Source organism: Balaenoptera acutorostrata, chromosome 10, assembly GCF_949987535.1.
Source record: "Balaenoptera acutorostrata chromosome 10, mBalAcu1.1, whole genome shotgun sequence".
Classification (NCBI taxonomy): domain Eukaryota; kingdom Metazoa; phylum Chordata; class Mammalia; order Artiodactyla; family Balaenopteridae; genus Balaenoptera; species Balaenoptera acutorostrata.
Genome location: NC_080073.1, coordinates 105,137,405 through 105,154,315, shown reverse-complemented (window position 1 = coordinate 105,154,315; position 16,911 = coordinate 105,137,405). Strand labels below are relative to the sequence as shown.

The 16,911-nt window shown below is 55.6% G+C and overlaps 1 protein-coding gene across 3 annotated transcripts in view; it reads right to left on the bottom strand.

The window, feature by feature from the left end:
• The window catches only part of SLC22A23 (solute carrier family 22 member 23), a 154,169-nt gene extending 138,515 nt beyond the window's left edge, over positions 1–15,654 (bottom strand). For all 3 annotated transcript variants that reach the window (XR_009009551.1, XM_057555145.1, XM_057555146.1), the window contains exon 1: positions 14,502–15,654. Coding sequence is in view for 2 of the 3 variants with exons in the window: in XM_057555145.1 (XP_057411128.1) it covers positions 14,502–15,134 (633 nt within the window). In the remaining variant the exon portion in view is untranslated. The remainder of the gene's footprint in view (positions 1–14,501) is intronic.
• Between the last annotated feature and the right edge of the window lie 1,257 nt (positions 15,655–16,911).

The following is a 16,911-nucleotide window of genomic DNA, read 5'->3' as shown; positions in this document are numbered from 1 at the left end:
TGGCAGGTGAGAAACTAAGGAGAGAAACCACTGCTTATACTTAAACCACAATTCAATTCAATTCAAACCTGTTATCAGCAGACACACAAAAACCAAAAAACCCCCAAAATACTCTCATAACCTTGATGATATCCATTTTTGAAAAGCAGCTTCTTCTGGGACTTCCCAGAAAAAAAGTTTAAAAATAAATCTTCTTTTACAATGAAATACTACAAAACCCTACCCTGGAACCTAGAAGCTTTGACAACTGGCCCACCATGCGACAGCTCCAGAAGCTTCCAAGCTGTGCACAGGCCCCAACAAGACGCATCACCTTCTAACTTTTCTCTGCCTCTCACTGGGTGACCGCTGGTTGAGGCACCTTTATTTCCCATTTGAACGTTACTTCTGAGAGCCAGCTAAGACACTCCGCAGCCCCAGAACACTCGGCGAGGTCTCCCCGCCCGCAGCCTTGGATGGTTCTTTCCTAGGGACACCAAGGACGCCGAGCACAGACCCCTGAGGAGGAGGACAGCGAGTGGGACAGACAGACAGACGGCGCTGTGAGCATCTAAGGAGGGAAAGATCTCGCTGGTTGGGGAAGACGGGCAGATGGGGCCCAGGGTCGGCTCCAGTGACTGGACAGGCCCCAGGCCAGCAGTTGCAGTGACCGCCCCCCAACAGGCTGACTTTCGGAGGCACACGTGTCATGGGGGATGTCACACTAGGACCACTGCAGGTTCACCGTCTGCGCCGAGGGGGGTCGCCCTGATCAGTTACTCTGATACCGTAAACAGCGCTCGCGCTCCGTTCCGGCCCCAGCGCTCGGCGTCTGTGTCCCACAGGGCAGCTCTCGTTGCCTGCCCCTGAAAACACTATCAAACCACCTTAATGGGAATTATGGAAAAGGCTAGTCCGAATTAGAGCCATTTAGAAAATAAATACCTTTCACTTGCAAATAAATGCTTCCCTTTCAAGTAATGAACCATTATTCTAAGCAGAGGTTCAAAGAGCCTATTTAACAAGTGACGGGGTCATCAGCAACATCCATTTGCAGGTAGACCGCACGGATTGGTGCTTCAGGACGTGCCTGGCCGCGGGCGGGCTGAGGCTCGGCTGACGGCGCTCATGCGCTCCGCAGACCCTTCCTCCATGGGGCAGAGCGCCCAGCTGAGTGGTCATTCCTGGCAACTCTGCAGCCCCTGCCCGGCTTACAGGGGAGCCTCGGTCTCAGACGGGCTGAGCCCTGGCCATCTGTTGGGTGGGGTCAGGAAACACAACGAACGTCTACACTAGCTCAGACCAGGACGTCTCAGACCTGGCGCTCCGGACATTTGGGGCTGGATCACCCTTTGCCGCGGGGGGTGGCGGTCCCATGCATCGTAGCACGTACGGCAGGATCCCTGGTCCCTGCTCACCAGACATCAGCAGCACCCCTTCCTCCGCGTGACAACCACAATGTTTCCAGACACGGCCACGTGTCCGCTGGGGAAGAACCGCACCACGTGGGGATATCCTAGAACTTTTTTAAACAGCTAGTGCCTGGGTCCTACAGGTATTTCCCAGAGTTCCCCAAGCGAGTCTAGGTTTTCCAGACACCACCCCCGCCCCCAGTCCTAGATCCAGAAAGACCAATTCTGTCGATACACAGCTTTCGTTAGAAAAAAAGACTCTGTGACTAAAAGTTCTGAAAAACACTGGCTTAAAGACATAATGTGCTCCAGAGCCCAGGATGAATTCCAGTTTGAAGAGCTGCTGCTTGAGATACACCACACCACCCTTCATGGTCCTCAGCAGCTCCTTGAACCTGGACTTCAGGCCTGAGTTGACCTGTGATTCTGTCCTCTTTCTATTCTTGCCGTCCTAGAATTAAATCGGCTAACACCCCACACCGGCAGGGCCACAGCCCCCGGCCACCTTCGCCGCGGCGAGCACCTACCAGGGCCAGGTACCCAGGCATAGGGAAAGGCCTGGAGAAGGGGCGGGGTGACCAGGAGGCGGACTCCGGGGTGGAGAACACCGTGTGCAAAGGCTGAGGCTGCCTGAGGAAGGGTCGGGGCCAGAGCGCAGGGTCCCAGTGCTGGGCGGTGGGGACAGTGGCCGGAGAGGCAGGCGGCGGGCGCGAAAACCCGCCAACCAGGCCCAACTCCGCCCTAAAGGCCAGGGAGCGCAGCGAAGACTGAGCAGGGGGGTCGAAAGAGCCAATCAGCTACGACTTAGGACAAAAGTGCTGGGGTTTGAGGCAAGGGGGGTAGAGGAGATCAGAGACCAGAGGACACGGCCAGTCTTGCTGGTGATGAAACACGCAGGCCTGGAGCCTTGCGGAGATATCCAGGAACAGGCAGAGCTCTGGGGCCGCCCTCCTCAGGCTGTGTGCTGGAACTCAGCTGTTAACGGGCTGAACTGTGTCCCCTCACCCCCCAAGAGACTCTCCTGTGTTGAAGTTCTGACCCCCAGCACCTCAGATGTGACTATTTGGAGATGGGCCCTTCCAGGGGTAATTCACTCAAAATGAGGTCACTGAGGTGGACCCTGATTGAACAGGGCTGTCCTTGTAAGGAGGGGATGAGGACACAGACACAGAGAGACGACCGTGTGAGGACACAGGGAAGAGGTGGTGTCTACAAGCCCAGGAGAGGGGCCTCGGAGGAACCAGCCCTGCTGCTGCCTTGATCTTGATCGTCCAGCCCCCAGACTGTGGGGATAAATGTGTGTTGCTTTAGCCGCCCCGTCTGTGGGGCTTGTTTCTCGGCCCATAAGGAGCTAAGACACCGAGGAACGACCTTAATGGGTGAGTGATGAAAAGGATTCTTGCAGGAGACCAGGAGGAGAGCCGCTAGGAGACAGATGGGAAGTCCAGGCAGCGCACCTGTCCTGATACAGCTGAGGACTGAATGGTCACCGCTAAGGCCACAGACAGGCCGCCTGACATCCCTGAAGCCGTCTGCAGATCTGGTATCACCAGCCTGCCTCGGCTGCGGCACCGAGACCCCGAGGCCCGGGCGAGGCGGGGACCAGGCAGAGCCGGCACCTCCCGAGGGCAGACACGTCGAGAGGGACAGGCCCTTGGTCAGAAGCCCTGGGGAGGGCCACGGCCATGGTTTTTGAGGGCGGAGGACGGATGGAATGGCTGGGGGACCCCGAGGACACGGCGTGGATAGCTGGGCGGCACTGCTCCCCTGCCCCCCGCACGGTGAGCACAGGCCTCCCTGGGTGTGTTCACCTCTGTGCCCCATGCCTCAGCTCCCGCCCCACAGCACGCCCAGAGCCCTCCATCTGACACTGGTCTCGGCTGTACCAGGAGCTCCTTCTCTGGGCACAGACGAGCTTCCATCCACCTGGGTCACTACCCGGGCCGGAGCAAGGCCTGCCACGGAGCAGATGTCCCGAGAGCGGAAGCAGGGCAGGCTCAACACAGGCGGTGCGGGGTCGCCCGATGGGGAGGGGCTGTGTGTCACTGTCCTCAAAGCGGGGCTGCCCGATGGGGAGGGGCCGCGTGTCACTGTCCTCAAAGCGGGGCTGCCCGATGGGGAGGGGCCGCGTGTCACTGTCCTCAAAGCGGGGCTGCCCGATGGGGAGGGGCCGCGTGTCACTGTCCTCAAAGCGGGGCTGCCCGATGGGGAGGGGCCGCGTGTCACTGTCCTCAAAGCGGGGCTGCCCGATGGGGAGGGGCCGTGTGTCACAAGAACCTCAAGGAGGGAGCCACCGAAGTGTCCACTGACGGATGACGGACAAACAAAAGTGGTATAAGCACAATGGAATATTACTGTTCAGCCGTAAAAAGGAAGGAAATCCAGACACGGGCTACAGCGTGGATGAACCACATGAGGCTCAGTGAACTAAGCCGGTCACAAAAGGACAAAAAATGGTTTCACTTATAGGAGGGGCTGAAAGTAGTCAAACTCACAGAGACAGAAACTAGATGATGGGGGCTGGGGGCCGGGGTGGGGGAGAAGGGGAGTTAGTGTTTAATGGGGACAGAGGTTCAGTTTGGGAAGATGGAAAAGTTCTGGAAAGGATGGAGGTGATGGTTGCACAACGCTGAGAATGTACTTAATCCTGCTGAGCTGTGCACTTACAAATGCTTAAAATGGTCAGTTTCATGTTATGTATACTTTACCACAGTTACACAAACATTTTTTTAAGTTGGACAGAAACTTTGTGTTTGCTGCAAATGCTCACGTATATCCATTCGGGAACAGTGGAGTTCCTCAGGATGAAGCAATCAAGGGTGCCCAATTTGTAAAGCATCTTTTAAACACACAGGAAAAGCAGCTTTTAATCTAATCCGGGAGGAAACAGTCTGTAGTGCAAATTATGGGGCTGAGTGCCTAAGCATCCATAATTTAATATGACCCCTGGGAGGCTTGTGGCTGGTTTACAGCACACTGTCTCCTTTGCACTTATTCTTTATTTTTTTTAATTTTTAGTTTTGGCTGCATTGGGTCTTCATTGCTGCGCGCGGGCTTTCTCTAGTTGCGGCGAGCGAGGGCTACTCTTCGTTGCGGTGTGTGGGCTTCTCATCGCGGTGGCTTCTCTTGTTGCGGAGCACGGGCTCTAGGTGCCTGGGCTTCAGTAGTTGTGGCACGTGGGCTCACAACTACTGAAGGAGTAGTGACAGGCAGTGGGTGGCGGTCCCCAGGAGCAGGGCCCAGCTCAGAAGGGCGGCATGTGGCTTAATGCTCTGCCTGTGGCTCGCAGGCTCTAGAGCACAGGCTCAGTAGTTGTGGCACACAGGCTCAGTAGTTGTGGCTCACGGGCTTAGTTGCTCTGTGGCATGTGGGATCTTCCCAGACCAGGGCTCGAACCCGTGTCCCCTGCATTGGCAGGCGGATTCCCAACCACTGTGCCACCAGGGAAGCCCGACACTTATTCTTTAAATTATGCTAAGAAATAAAGTGTGACTATCACGCTAGCAGGATTAAGTTACACAAAGACTGACCCTCTTCCCCACTTAAAAAAAAAAAAAAAAAAAAGGCTGATAAACACTTAACCAGCATTCTTATGACTTGACATTCCTTCCCACAGGCTCCTGTGACTCAGCTATGGGTTCACTGCTCAGATAAGAAAACTGTCTCATTTCTGGAGCAGGGTGTCCAATGTAAGAAGCCTCCTGGCTCCTTGGTGCCACTGCAGGCCCTAATCTAACTATACACCCAGAACTAAACCGGTTAGGGCTGTGCCTCTGCAAAACAGGCCGTGCAAAAGTGACTTATACTTTCACTGCAAGGAACCGAGAAAAAGACACAGCAAAGGAGTGGAGAAGCAGAAGGACGTGAAATCGGGAAGAAGACGCAGAAAGGCGCGGGGAACACTTGCTGAGCTTTGCGGTGGTGACACTGGCTCTGTGAACAGTGACAGGCGGTGGGGGGCGGTCCCCAGGAGCAGGGCCCAGCTCAGAAGGGCCGCATGTGGCTTAATGCTCTGCGGCTGCCGTCTCGATCTTGGGGATCGTTTACGAACAAGGGGCCCTGCATTTTCATCTTGCACTGGGGCCCCACAAGTTTCGTGGCTGGTCCTGACTACAAGAAAGGTTTGGAGAGACCAGGAGACCCGCCCTGAGTGGGGCAGGGGGTGGGGCAACGCTTTGCTGCATGTTTCAGCGTCTGCCCAGGGGCTCGCTCCAAGCCCCCTCTGATCTGGAGCTAATAGCTGAGGGCATCTATACCTATTTGCAGAACAGAAGCCTCAGGAGGGGTGTTCCTGCCAATTCCACACTGAGCTTAAGGAGCCGGGTAAGTTCCACCCTGAGTCTTTGAGAAGAAAAAGAGTACTTTGTCTAAAGCATTTAAGGGTTAAATCATCAATATTCATTTATCCTCCATTAACTGCCAAAAAGATCCATCTCTAGTCTCTTCCACCCCCCAATGAAAAACAGCTACTGCTGCCCCCCACCCCATGGTCTGCAGGGTTCCCCCCGCCCTGGGTAACTGTACCCTCTGCTCTGAAACCCGCCTGCCCTGCCCCAGCTGGACATCGGAATTGCGCCCAGGAATCTGGTGTTGGACAGAGGGGTGCTGGCCTCTGCCTGACCAGGGACCAGGTGAGCAAAAGCCAGTCTGGAGGCGGGTAGGGAAGCTGATCTCAGGAGAAACTGATGGGGCTTCCAAAAGGGCTCTGAAAGAACCCCTGTCCCGCTTTCTGGTCTCAGATCCCAGCCTAGGTTTCCTGAGCCATCCCTGCATCTTTCCAGTCAATTTCTTTTCTATTTTTGTTAATTAATGTAATTTGGAATTTGTTTTCATTACTTGCAACCAAACGAGTCCTGAGAAGAGAGGGTTTGACAGCATGTCATACAGTGCAAGTGATGACCTGAGAGCCCGCTGGCGGTGTTCTATTTCACAACGACTTGTTGTAGGGGAAATCCACTTAAATCAGCCCATAACCCTGCCCCCTTTCCCAGAAATGCAGGCTTGTGAATCTCGAGGCCACTTGTCTCAGGGGTGGTCAGCCCGTATGTAATGACCAGCGCTGGGTAAACGTTGAGAGAAGCAGAGACCACAGAGCCAAGTCTGTGGACCACGGAGGTCAGGGTCAATGCCTCCTACAGACCCAGCAGGGACAACACTCCAGGTGGGCAGAGGCCTCTCTACAGAGCCTGGCCCTTCCCCCGTTTGTACCTGCCCTGAAGGCAGCTCCCTGATGCCTGCGGTCAAGGCTCGGGTTACCCTCTGCCCCCCTTTACAATTCCACTTTCTCTCCGATCCGCTTCCCCCCAGCACAGCTAATCCACACTTCTAACTCGGTAGACGGTCCTTCATCGAAGGGCACGGACTCAGATGTCTGGCCCACGACCTCGGTGGAGGTGGAGGAGCAACTGACAGAGTACCCCACCTCATCCTGGGCCCCGCCGGCCAGGAAGCCCCTTTCCTTTTCAGATCCCTGAGCCCTGCGGCCAGAGACCTGCTCTGTTTTCACAGGAGAACTCTGAAAACCAGCCAACCCCTTCAAGGGTCTTTCAGACAAACCCCCTGGAGGTCAACCTTGGCGGGACCCCTCAGGCCACCTGCATTGCAGCGTCCCGTCTGAAGGGCACGCCTGGTTTCCCAGGTCATCAGTTTCTGGGCGAAGGCGAGAGACACCTCGGAACGGCCATGGAATTAACCACCCTTCCAGGTGTGGCCTATCAGGTCCTCCCCATCTAAGCATTTCTGACCTGACTCGTTCAGCCAGTCCTTACCCCACAGAAGAGGAAGAAAAGAATCTGAGATTTCCAGGTGTCTCCTGGAGGGGGGTGCGCGCTCCCATTCCGCCCCACAGCCGCCCTGGAGGGGAGGGGAGCCCTGAGCCCACTTTACCCGCGAGGTGCCTGCAGATGAACGGGTCATAACCCACACCTGCCAAGCTAAAGAGCTCCGCTCGTCTCATGACATCAACGCAGGTGAGCTCAGACACTTCTAGCGACGACTCGGTGGGTAAAAGGCACACAGCCAGCGCTGGGGGCACTGCGTGCGGACCTGAAGGATGAACAGGGACCAGCAAGTAGAAGGAAGGAGAAGAGGGTTCCAGGAAGTGGGCTCAGAGGCAGAGGAGCAAAGATTAGGGAATCTGCCCGAGAGGTCTGCACAGCCCACCACGGAAGCCGCAGGTAACAGCACACGGCCACGCCCATCCTCAGGCAGGAGCAGGACCATCTCTGATTGGCCAGTAAAGATGAAGAGAAAGGGCAGGTCCCCCCATCCCCCCTCCCCTGGGCGGGGCCCCTGGGGCGGAGGCAAGAACACCCTGCAGGGTGAGCAGGTGAGCAATTCTAACCCTATAGCTGCGGCTCTGGACACGTCAGTGACCCCCAGCCTCGTTCTCCTCCCTGAACTGAACTTTGGACTCGAAGATAACACCACAGCTCGCTGTGCCCAGCGCACACTTTTTACCTACACTGGGTGCTGGGCACAGGTGAAGCTGGTTGAATGAAGTCAGTTCTAGCCGATGGCTTCCCATTTCAGGGTCCTCTGGCCCCATGGAAATTTAATTAGCACCCTCCCCTTTTGAGCCAGAGGGCAAGAGAAGATGCTAGAACCCTCCACGGCCGGTGCTTCTCCAATCAACAGCCCGGGAACAGGGTCAGACCTGGTCCGAACCTGCCGGCCAGTGGGCTTCTCCACGGCTCCTCCTCAGGCCGCCCCCCCCCCTCGGGCCAGCGGCCTCCTTCCGGCAGAAGCAGGCCCGGCTTCCCCCGTGCCCGTCTGTGGGGCCCCAAGCAGGGTCAGTGCCAGCCCCATCCTCACCCCACAGGCTCTCCCTGGGTGCCCCCGCTCCCTACCCATCCCTCGGCTGGCTGAGTTCATCGTCTCATGGCTATGAGTCACCCCATCCCTGTGCTCCCAGCCACACTGCACGCTTCAACCCCAGGCTCCCGCAGGCCACAAGGCCCTGCAGATGCCACTCCCCCTCGGAGGGAAAGACACACCCCCCCACCCCCTCCTCTGCCTCTCTCCTGCTCAGGCCTCAGTCTCATCACTGAGGCCAGTCTGTCTGGGCCAGGCTCTCTGTTCTCTCTCATTTCCCATTCTTTCCACTCACTTAATTCAGTTTGTAATTAAAAAGTGATGATGATTAGTTAAGGTGTGCCTCGCTTGTTAGTCCATCAGCTCGGTGGGTGCTGCGCTGTCTCCGCCTAGCGCTGCATTCCCAACACGAAGCACAAGGTCTGGCCCAGAATCCGCACTCACGTCTGAGAAAGGGAGGAGGGAGGGAGGGGAGGAGAGGTTAGGAAAAAACAGAGGAGTGGCCCAGGGTCACACTCAGTGGCGTGATGATTGCCTAACAACTGTTTCTCGGAAGAAAAACAGACCCAGGTGTGCGGTGTTTGCAGATTTCCATGGTGTAAATGCTCTCACCTTGGCCGGCTCCCAGCCGCCAGCCCTGCATCCTGAACGTGTGGCCGAGCCGGCTCCCGCACCAGGACTGACATTTGGTGCCCAACGTGTTAAGTGACATCAACTTTTGACTCGATCCTGCCTGGGACTGAAGGCCAGAATGAACTGAGACTTGCAAAACAATGCTAAAGACAAGAGGTTTTGCAGCTGGTCCAGAGCAAGAAGATGAAGCGAAAGTGAGACCTGGGGACGAACACTGTCCCCCAAAAGATGGAAGAGCTGCTTAGCAACTGTGCAACTTCCGGTGTCTCCATCAGTGAGGACCACACCAGATTCTATGCTTAGGAGCTCGTCGTGAGCAAGTCAAAGCCTGTGAGAAATGCTGTTATGCCCACTGACCTAACATTTATTTCCCTTCCTAGCAATTCATCCTAATACCTCAATAGAAGCAAATCTGACACCTACAACACCAAATCAAAAAGGTACTGAGATCCTAAAAATATTCAAAGAAAATGTGGTTTTCCCCTAATATTCCAGGATTATAGAAGCCCTAAATCTACCACAAAACCCAGAAACCATAAAAGATTCACTTGACTCTATCCAAACCAAAAGTCTCTGCATGACAAAAATACCATAAACAAAATCAAAAGACAACAAACAACAAACCAGGGAAAAACATTTACAAAACATCCAAAATGCTTAATTTACTTTATGCATAAAGTACTCCTATAAATCAGTAAGAAAATAATGCCCCCCCTAAATATACACACAAGAAGGCAAAGGATGCGAAGAGACAGTTCAAAGAAAAGGAAACACAAGTGGCTCAAAAAATTTCAGAGATATTTAACCTCCCTCCTAACAAGAGAATGCAAATGACAACAACAACCAAATACAATTTCTCACATGTCAAACCAGGAGACATTTAAAAGTATGACAACCCCCTGGGTCAGGGAGGGTGTGGGAGTGGGGCCTCACACATTATGGATGGAAGCGTGAAAGGGCAATAAGATCTCTATGGAGAGCACTTTGACAACATCGGTCAGAATTAAAATGCAGCCCAGTTTGACCCTCCACTTCTAAAAGTTTCACGGGGCTTCCCTGGTGGCGCAGTGGTTGAGAATCTGCCTGCCAATGCAGGGGACACAGGTTCGAGCCCTGGTCTGGGAAGATCCCACATGCCGCGGAGCAACTGGGCCCGTGAGCCACAACTACTGAGCCTGCGCATCTGGAGCCTGTGCTCCGCAACAAGAGAGGCCGTGATAGTGAGAGGCCCACGCACCGCGATGAAGAGTGGCCCCCGCTCGCCGCAACTAGAGAAAGCCCTTGCACAGAAACGAAGACCCAACACAGCTAAAAAGAAATAAATAAATTTTTTAAAAAATCTATAAAAAAAAAATAAAAGTTTCATGTGTGCGGGAGTTTCATTATATATCATGTAATAACAAAGACTGGAAACAACCGAAATGCCCGCTTGGAAGGTGACTTGTTAAATTATTACACAGAAAAGAGTGAGGGGCTCCCTGTACTGATACGCACCCATCCCCAACACAGGTGAACAAAAGGCCTGAAACAGTGTATACGAACAGCTTGTGAGAGAAAAATATATAAATGAAAATATACTTGGAATATTTCTGGAAGGATACATAAGGAACTGGTAACCATGGCTGCTTCCAAAGAGGGAAACTGGAGGCAGAGATGGCGAGAAATGTTACTTTTACTGTTTGCTTTTGGTCCCATGTGATGCATTGTCTATTTCAGTCAGTTTCTAAACACAGTCACTGCACAAAGATGTTCACTGTTGTGTTGCATATAGTAGGCACACGAAATAAAACCACACTAGGATGACCTACTGGGTGAGTTCTTTCTAAAGATATTCCTATTGCGATGACATTGTAATTATTTTTCACCCTAATTAAATCGTACTGAGTCACTGTAAATAACTTCTAATCTTGAGCCCCAGAAAAAGAATTCAAATTACTTCCTGGGGTATTTAAACAACTCTCAGGTTACTTACAGGATAAAGGCCAGCAATCTGTGAGAATTCTTGGCGAACAGAAAAAATATTAGAAGACTGGAGATAAACAAACATCTTAAATTTCACGTACAGAAAGAGAGTGTTGCTAACATTGACGGTAGGCAAAATTCTAGGGGTTATTCAAGGAAGTGGAGAGCATTAGAAACCAACAAGGGTTCACTCTGAACAATGCAGGATAAACCATGCATATTACTGGGAGGAGTATTTTAAAGTCAGCAGAGTTATGTTAAGCACTGACGATCTTTCTACGCAGCTGGGGATAAAACGCAGAACAATGAACGGCATTTGGAAGTTGAGGACCAACTTTCTGGTCCACTCAAGGCTGGTGAACGGACTTAAAATCAAGACAACACTCAGTGTTAAGACTGCCTTGGACGGCTCAACATTCTTAATCAAAGGAAATAACAGGTGAAAATGTTTTGAAAACTTTACAGGGCAGCACAAAAGAAAGGTGGCGTCATCATCGTTATTACTATTTCGAAGGCATTGCAAATTCTGATTAACAAATACCAGGGACCAAGGCAAAAAATAGAAATAAAAAAGATCCTAACAGGAGAGATCTAACAACCCAAAACTAGCAAGATGAAACCTACATGGTACCCCACGTCACACGAGCACAGGCTGAGAAAGCCCTGACATAACGGGATCCCATCGAGGCCCCGAGGTAGACAGATGACACGTCTACGGAAAGCCTTAAAGATCGACTGTAAGCTTCATTAGTGAAGTGACCAATGTCTTCTCTTCTGATCAGAACACACAGGCCGTGCCTATTGTGTTCTGGGTGCCATGCTTAAGAGATGCCACGTGGAACCATCAGAATGGCCAATTCTGTCCCGTATGGAAGGACTGAAGGAGCTGGCGATTTCTTAGCCAGGGAAGAAACCAGTTCTTGGGTATCCTCAGATATCTGAGCGTGTATTATATGAAGGAAAAAGAATCATTCGGAGGAGAGAGCTGCACAAACAGGCATGAGATGACCCGAGTTATGTCCACCAAAAAGCACGACTCTCTGCAAGGAAGACTGACCAGCTAATGGGGTTCCGTGCAAGGCACAGCCACGCCAGGGATGCCACCCAGGAGGGGAGAGACTCTTGTCAGTTCCAAGACCCCTTTTAACTATAACGACCTGGGACTCTATCTGCCTTGGCAGTTTCATGTGTGTAAGTGCTATTGTAGCCTGTATACTAGACTATACAATATATGATATAGATATTAATGATATATATCTAGAACATATATTTAATATAATGTAATATGTGCCTGGTGGTTCTTCTGTATCCAGGGAGAGAACAGGCCCTCTATCGCAGGGAGGCACCCACCTGCTGGAGGAAGTCTGATGATAAAGATATTGCACGGGGCTTCCTTGTGAGTGGGAAGATCGCGGCGCTCAGTGGGGAAAGAGGGTACAAAAGGCAACTTCTCAGACCCTGAACTTTCATCCACGGACAGAAGGAGAAGCCTGCCACTTCTGCTTCCACTTGCAAGCCAAGCTGACAGGCACCTGACCTCTGGAATCAGCACCCATCACAATATGCATTCCACGTCTGTACATCTGATACAGGATCCAGCGGGCACCGCCATCAGAGGAGAAAGCTGGCCTCAGTACCTGCCAAAATGTGCTTAAAAAGCTTTTGAAAGCATTGGTTACGGAACAGAACAGTCCTTTATTTAGATCTTATTTGTGCGTGAGAATCAATATGTCCTTTTTAGTCTTTATCTTACAGGAAAATGCGTCTCTACCTATTGCCCCCAAGTGTTCACCTCCCGGACTGCCTTGTCAGCTGTACATAACGGACGCACCCCAAACCACGCTGCACACCCTCGTGCCATTTCTGACCCCCTCGAGTGCTTACTTGGAACACCTGTCCAGCTCTCCAAGGCGCCTCCATAGCCTGCTTTCAAGAACCGTTCTAGCTTTCTCCTCCCACCATCCACGGCAGGGTCCCCACCACTGGGACAATGATGCTCTGACCCACCTCCTAACTTCCAAGTTGGCCTCCCCTGTGACCCCAGAACAGGGTACCACTCTACACACATCTGCTTCGATCTACATCATTCCTCCTGTACTTTAGAAAGAGGCTCAAAGTATTTGACACGTTGCAAATCCTTACTTTCACAGACATACAAACAGTATTAAGATAGGCACTGTTCTTAAGTTTTCCGTGCTGGTAAACAACAACCAGACATTGACCTCCATCGATGGGAAACAGTCACAGAAACGCCTTGGCAAAGGACAGGCTGACTGACGGGATCAAGGTGAACCAAGCTAGAAGCATCTCCCCATTAACAGCTAATCCAGAGAGTTCCCGGAGGCCAGCTCATTTCTCGCCAGGCTGGTACAAGCTGAAGACAAGGGTCATGATGATGTAAGAGTTTCATCTTACATATCCATGAGGCACAGCTGTTTACTAACACACGTTTGGGGCGGGGGGGGGGGAGATACATGCACATAGATTATTATAAACTGTCAAATTTCAGTCTGGCATTTAAACAAAGCATTTCAAACTCTGCCCAGAACTGCCCAGAAGTGGGAGAAAGGTCTACATTTACTTTGAAAGGCAAATTAGTTATTTAAAACACAGAAGGAGCACAATAACACAAGTTGTTTGACACACTGGCATACAATCTCTCTTGTATGTTAAGAAATCCAGAAAACTGTAGCTGTCTTAGGCATTGATTTTCTAGCACTGCCCCTTCTCCACCTTTATGATGGCCACATATCTCTCGCAAACACTCCTACTCCATTTCCCAGGATGCAGCACCTCGGCTAGAGGGCCCCCCTGGGCTGGAGCAAGTCAGATGTCCAGGTAAAGCTGGCCAGGATCTGACCTCAACGCCTGGACAAAAGGGCTGCTGTGTGACAGCAGGGGTGGTCCCGAAACGCCACAAATTCTTAGCATCCTTCCTATACTCCAATGGTGTTTGCTACAGTCCCGAGAAGACACCTGAGGGAACACTGGGGTGGCAAAGTCCAACGTGAAATACGCCGACCTCTGGGGAGGACTGAGCTTGGGGAAACGGAAAGGGAATCTTCAAAAGCTGTTTGCTTCTCTGGCTACAATTTGAGCTCTTTAGTCAGCTTTAGTCTGTTTCCAAAGCCAGCGCTGGATGGCTGAGGTGTGCCCGGAAGAACACCTGGGAATAGGGACTATTCTGGCAGAGGCTACTTCTTTGTGGGAGACTTGCGGACAGCTGGCCCGGCAAAGGGCAGAGCCCGGGGCCGGGCTCCAGCGGGCAGACCTTGAGAGGTGCATCCTCCAGGGCCAGCTGGTGACACATCAGGCCTTGCCCTCTGCGGGCCACCCCGGCCTGAGTGAAGTGACAGCTCGAGGGTGGGGGAGGGAAGCTCCAGCCTTTGCACAGAGAGAGGCGCCCCTTTCGTGTGTGCTTTGGGACAGGAGTTTGGGTGCCAACTCGGAAGGCTAAGGTGCCCCTTGGCGTAGGTAGGCAGGGCCACCGCAGAGGGCTGCCGGAGCCCGGCTTCACACCCGGGCAAACACATCTGTTTGGGGGATGGAAGGAGAGCAAGCCCACGTGAGGTGCGAGGACACGCGGGCTCGCACCACTGCGGGGACCCGGGTCTGCACGAGGGCGCGGGGAAGGGCGCGAGGACCGCGGAGGGCACAGCGCTCGGGAGGGGGACGCGGGGCCGGGGCGGTCGCGGCTCTCACCTTGCTGACCACGTTTTGGACCAGGCCTGTGCGGATGCCGTAGTTCCACGCGTGGCAATCACAGTTGGAGGCGTTGTCCCCCTTGTCCGGAGGGGACGGCAGGGGCGGCGCGTCGCCCCCTTCCGCGCCGCTGCCGTTGCCGAGGGGGCCCGCCGTCCCCCAGGCGGCGGTGGAGAAGGGGGTGGTCGGGGGGCTGGTCCAGTTGGCCAGGTCGCCGCCGCCCCACCGGCCCGTGGCCGTGACCCCCGCCGGCTCGGCGCCCTTGCTGTCCCCGCGGCACCAGAAGTTGGGCTGGTCCAAGAGGAAGGAGTCCGAGAACTGGCTGAAGCCGATGAAGAGCGCCGGGATCCAGGTGAGCAGCACAAGGGTCTTCTGGTAGCCGCCGCCCAGGCCCCCGAGGAAGGGCAGCACCGACCCGTCATAGTCTAGCAACAGGAGGCTCGGGTGCGGGCCGCCGGCGGCATGCGGGGCGGGCAGCGGCTGGATGTCGCCGCCGCCGCCCGGGCCCGCGCGCCCCCCGAGGGGCGCCGAGGCCGCCGCGTCCCCGGGCGGCAGGGCGCCGTTCTCCTCGGCCGCGGGCGGCAGCCGCCCAGGGACGCCGCCCGCCGCCTCGCGCCGCCGGTCTATCGCCATGGCCCGGGTCCGCGGCGCCCGCAGAGGCTCATAGAGCGCGGCGGAGGCTCCCGCGGGGCCCCGGGCAGAGCGCGCGGGCCCGGCGCCGCCGCCGCCGCCGCCGCCGCCGCCGAGGAGGGCCCGCCGCTCGCAGGGACGCTCGGCCGCCGCGCGCGTCACTGCGCCCCCATGGCCGGCCACCCGCGCCCCGGCTGCGGCCCCGGCGGGCGCCGGGCGGAGGGCGGGCAGAGGCCGCGGCCCTCAGCCGCCGCCGCTCATCGGCTCAGAGGCCCGGGCGCCGGCGGCCGAGCCCGCCGCTCTCCGCGGCTCCGCGCCCGGCACGCGAGGAGGAGGAGGAGCGGCGCCGCGCCTGTGCCTGTGCCTGTGCCGGCGGGAGCCCTGCGGAGCGTGGCGCGGGCGGCTCCGCGCTCCCCGCGCGCCCGGGATGTATTTAGCCGACCCCGGCGCCTCCCGGAAGCCGCGAGCTCGATGCCAGCCTGCCGCGCCGGCCGCGCTCCCCGGCTCGGCTCCCCGGCCTCCCTCCGCCTCCCGCGCCCCGGCCCGCCCCCTCTCCCCCCGCGCGGTGGAGGTAACGCGGCACCTGCTGCGCCGGCTCCTGCGCGCGAGCGCCCCCTCCGGCCCGCCGCGCCGCCGCCGCCGCCGCAGCAGCCGGGGAGGGGCGGGGACACGGGATGCCCGGCCGCAGGGCGCGAGGATCCCCGCCAGGCTCCGCTCCGCCCCCGGCAGGGAGAGGAGGAGGCGCCACGACCGCGGGCTCGTGAGGCTGGGGGCCCGGAGGGGGCGGCGCGCGCTGAGCGGGTGACCGGGTGGTCCTCAGGCTCAGCTCCCGCGGCGCCGGCTCTCGGTGACCTCTGTTCTCTTCCCAAGTGCCCGCCACCAGCTGCCCGCACCCCACGCCAGGTCCCGAGGCCAAGGGTCGCCAGCGTTCGGGAGCAACCCTCTTGCGCTGTTTCGAGGTGCCGACACGGTTGATTTTCGAGTCGAGGGGGCGCATTTGCCAATTTCAGGTCGTGGGTGACCCGCAGCGTCGGGTCACCCGCGACCGACCGCAGCACCCACTCCCAAATCGCCATTTCTCGCCCCACTCCCAAAGGAATGCTATGTAAGCACGAGGCCGGAAGGATATATTGCCAACACCGAGTTATATGTACATGACCGTGAACGGTGTTCCCCACCCCCTCCCCAAGATGCATTCCGGTCTCCGGCGGAGCGCACAGGCGCACACGCGGCGGCCGGACTCGCCTCCTCGCCCGCACTCCCGCGCAGACCGCGCTGGGCAGCGCCGTGTAAACAACACAGCCCTGCGGCAAGCGGCCGCGTTCGCATGTTTCCTCCCGCGCCCGGGCTGGCGGGCCCCTTCACCAGGCGTGCCCAGTGATAGGACCCTTGACGTTCTGAGAAGTTTATTAATGGGTGTCTCCGATAGAGCAATCCATTTCCAGCCTTGTTTGGGGCGGGGTGGGGGGGGGGGAAGTGGGAGAGATGCTTTTGCTTTCCAAAAGAATACACTCTAAGCTGCATATACTGAACGTACTCTTGCATTTCCATTATTTGCTTACATTTTTAACCTGCAGTTCTTTTTTGTTATGGGCAACACGTACTTATAATTTAAAATACTTGCACACCAGAGAGAGAATTCTTTAAAAGCCTTCTAGCGCCCCGGGCCTTGGGGGCGGGGGAGGTCGTGGACTCGGGTGTGGCTGAGAAGGGGAGATTAGATACGCAGGGGCAGGGGCGCAGGAAACACCAAACCTCCGAGAGATGGGTCTCAAAACCT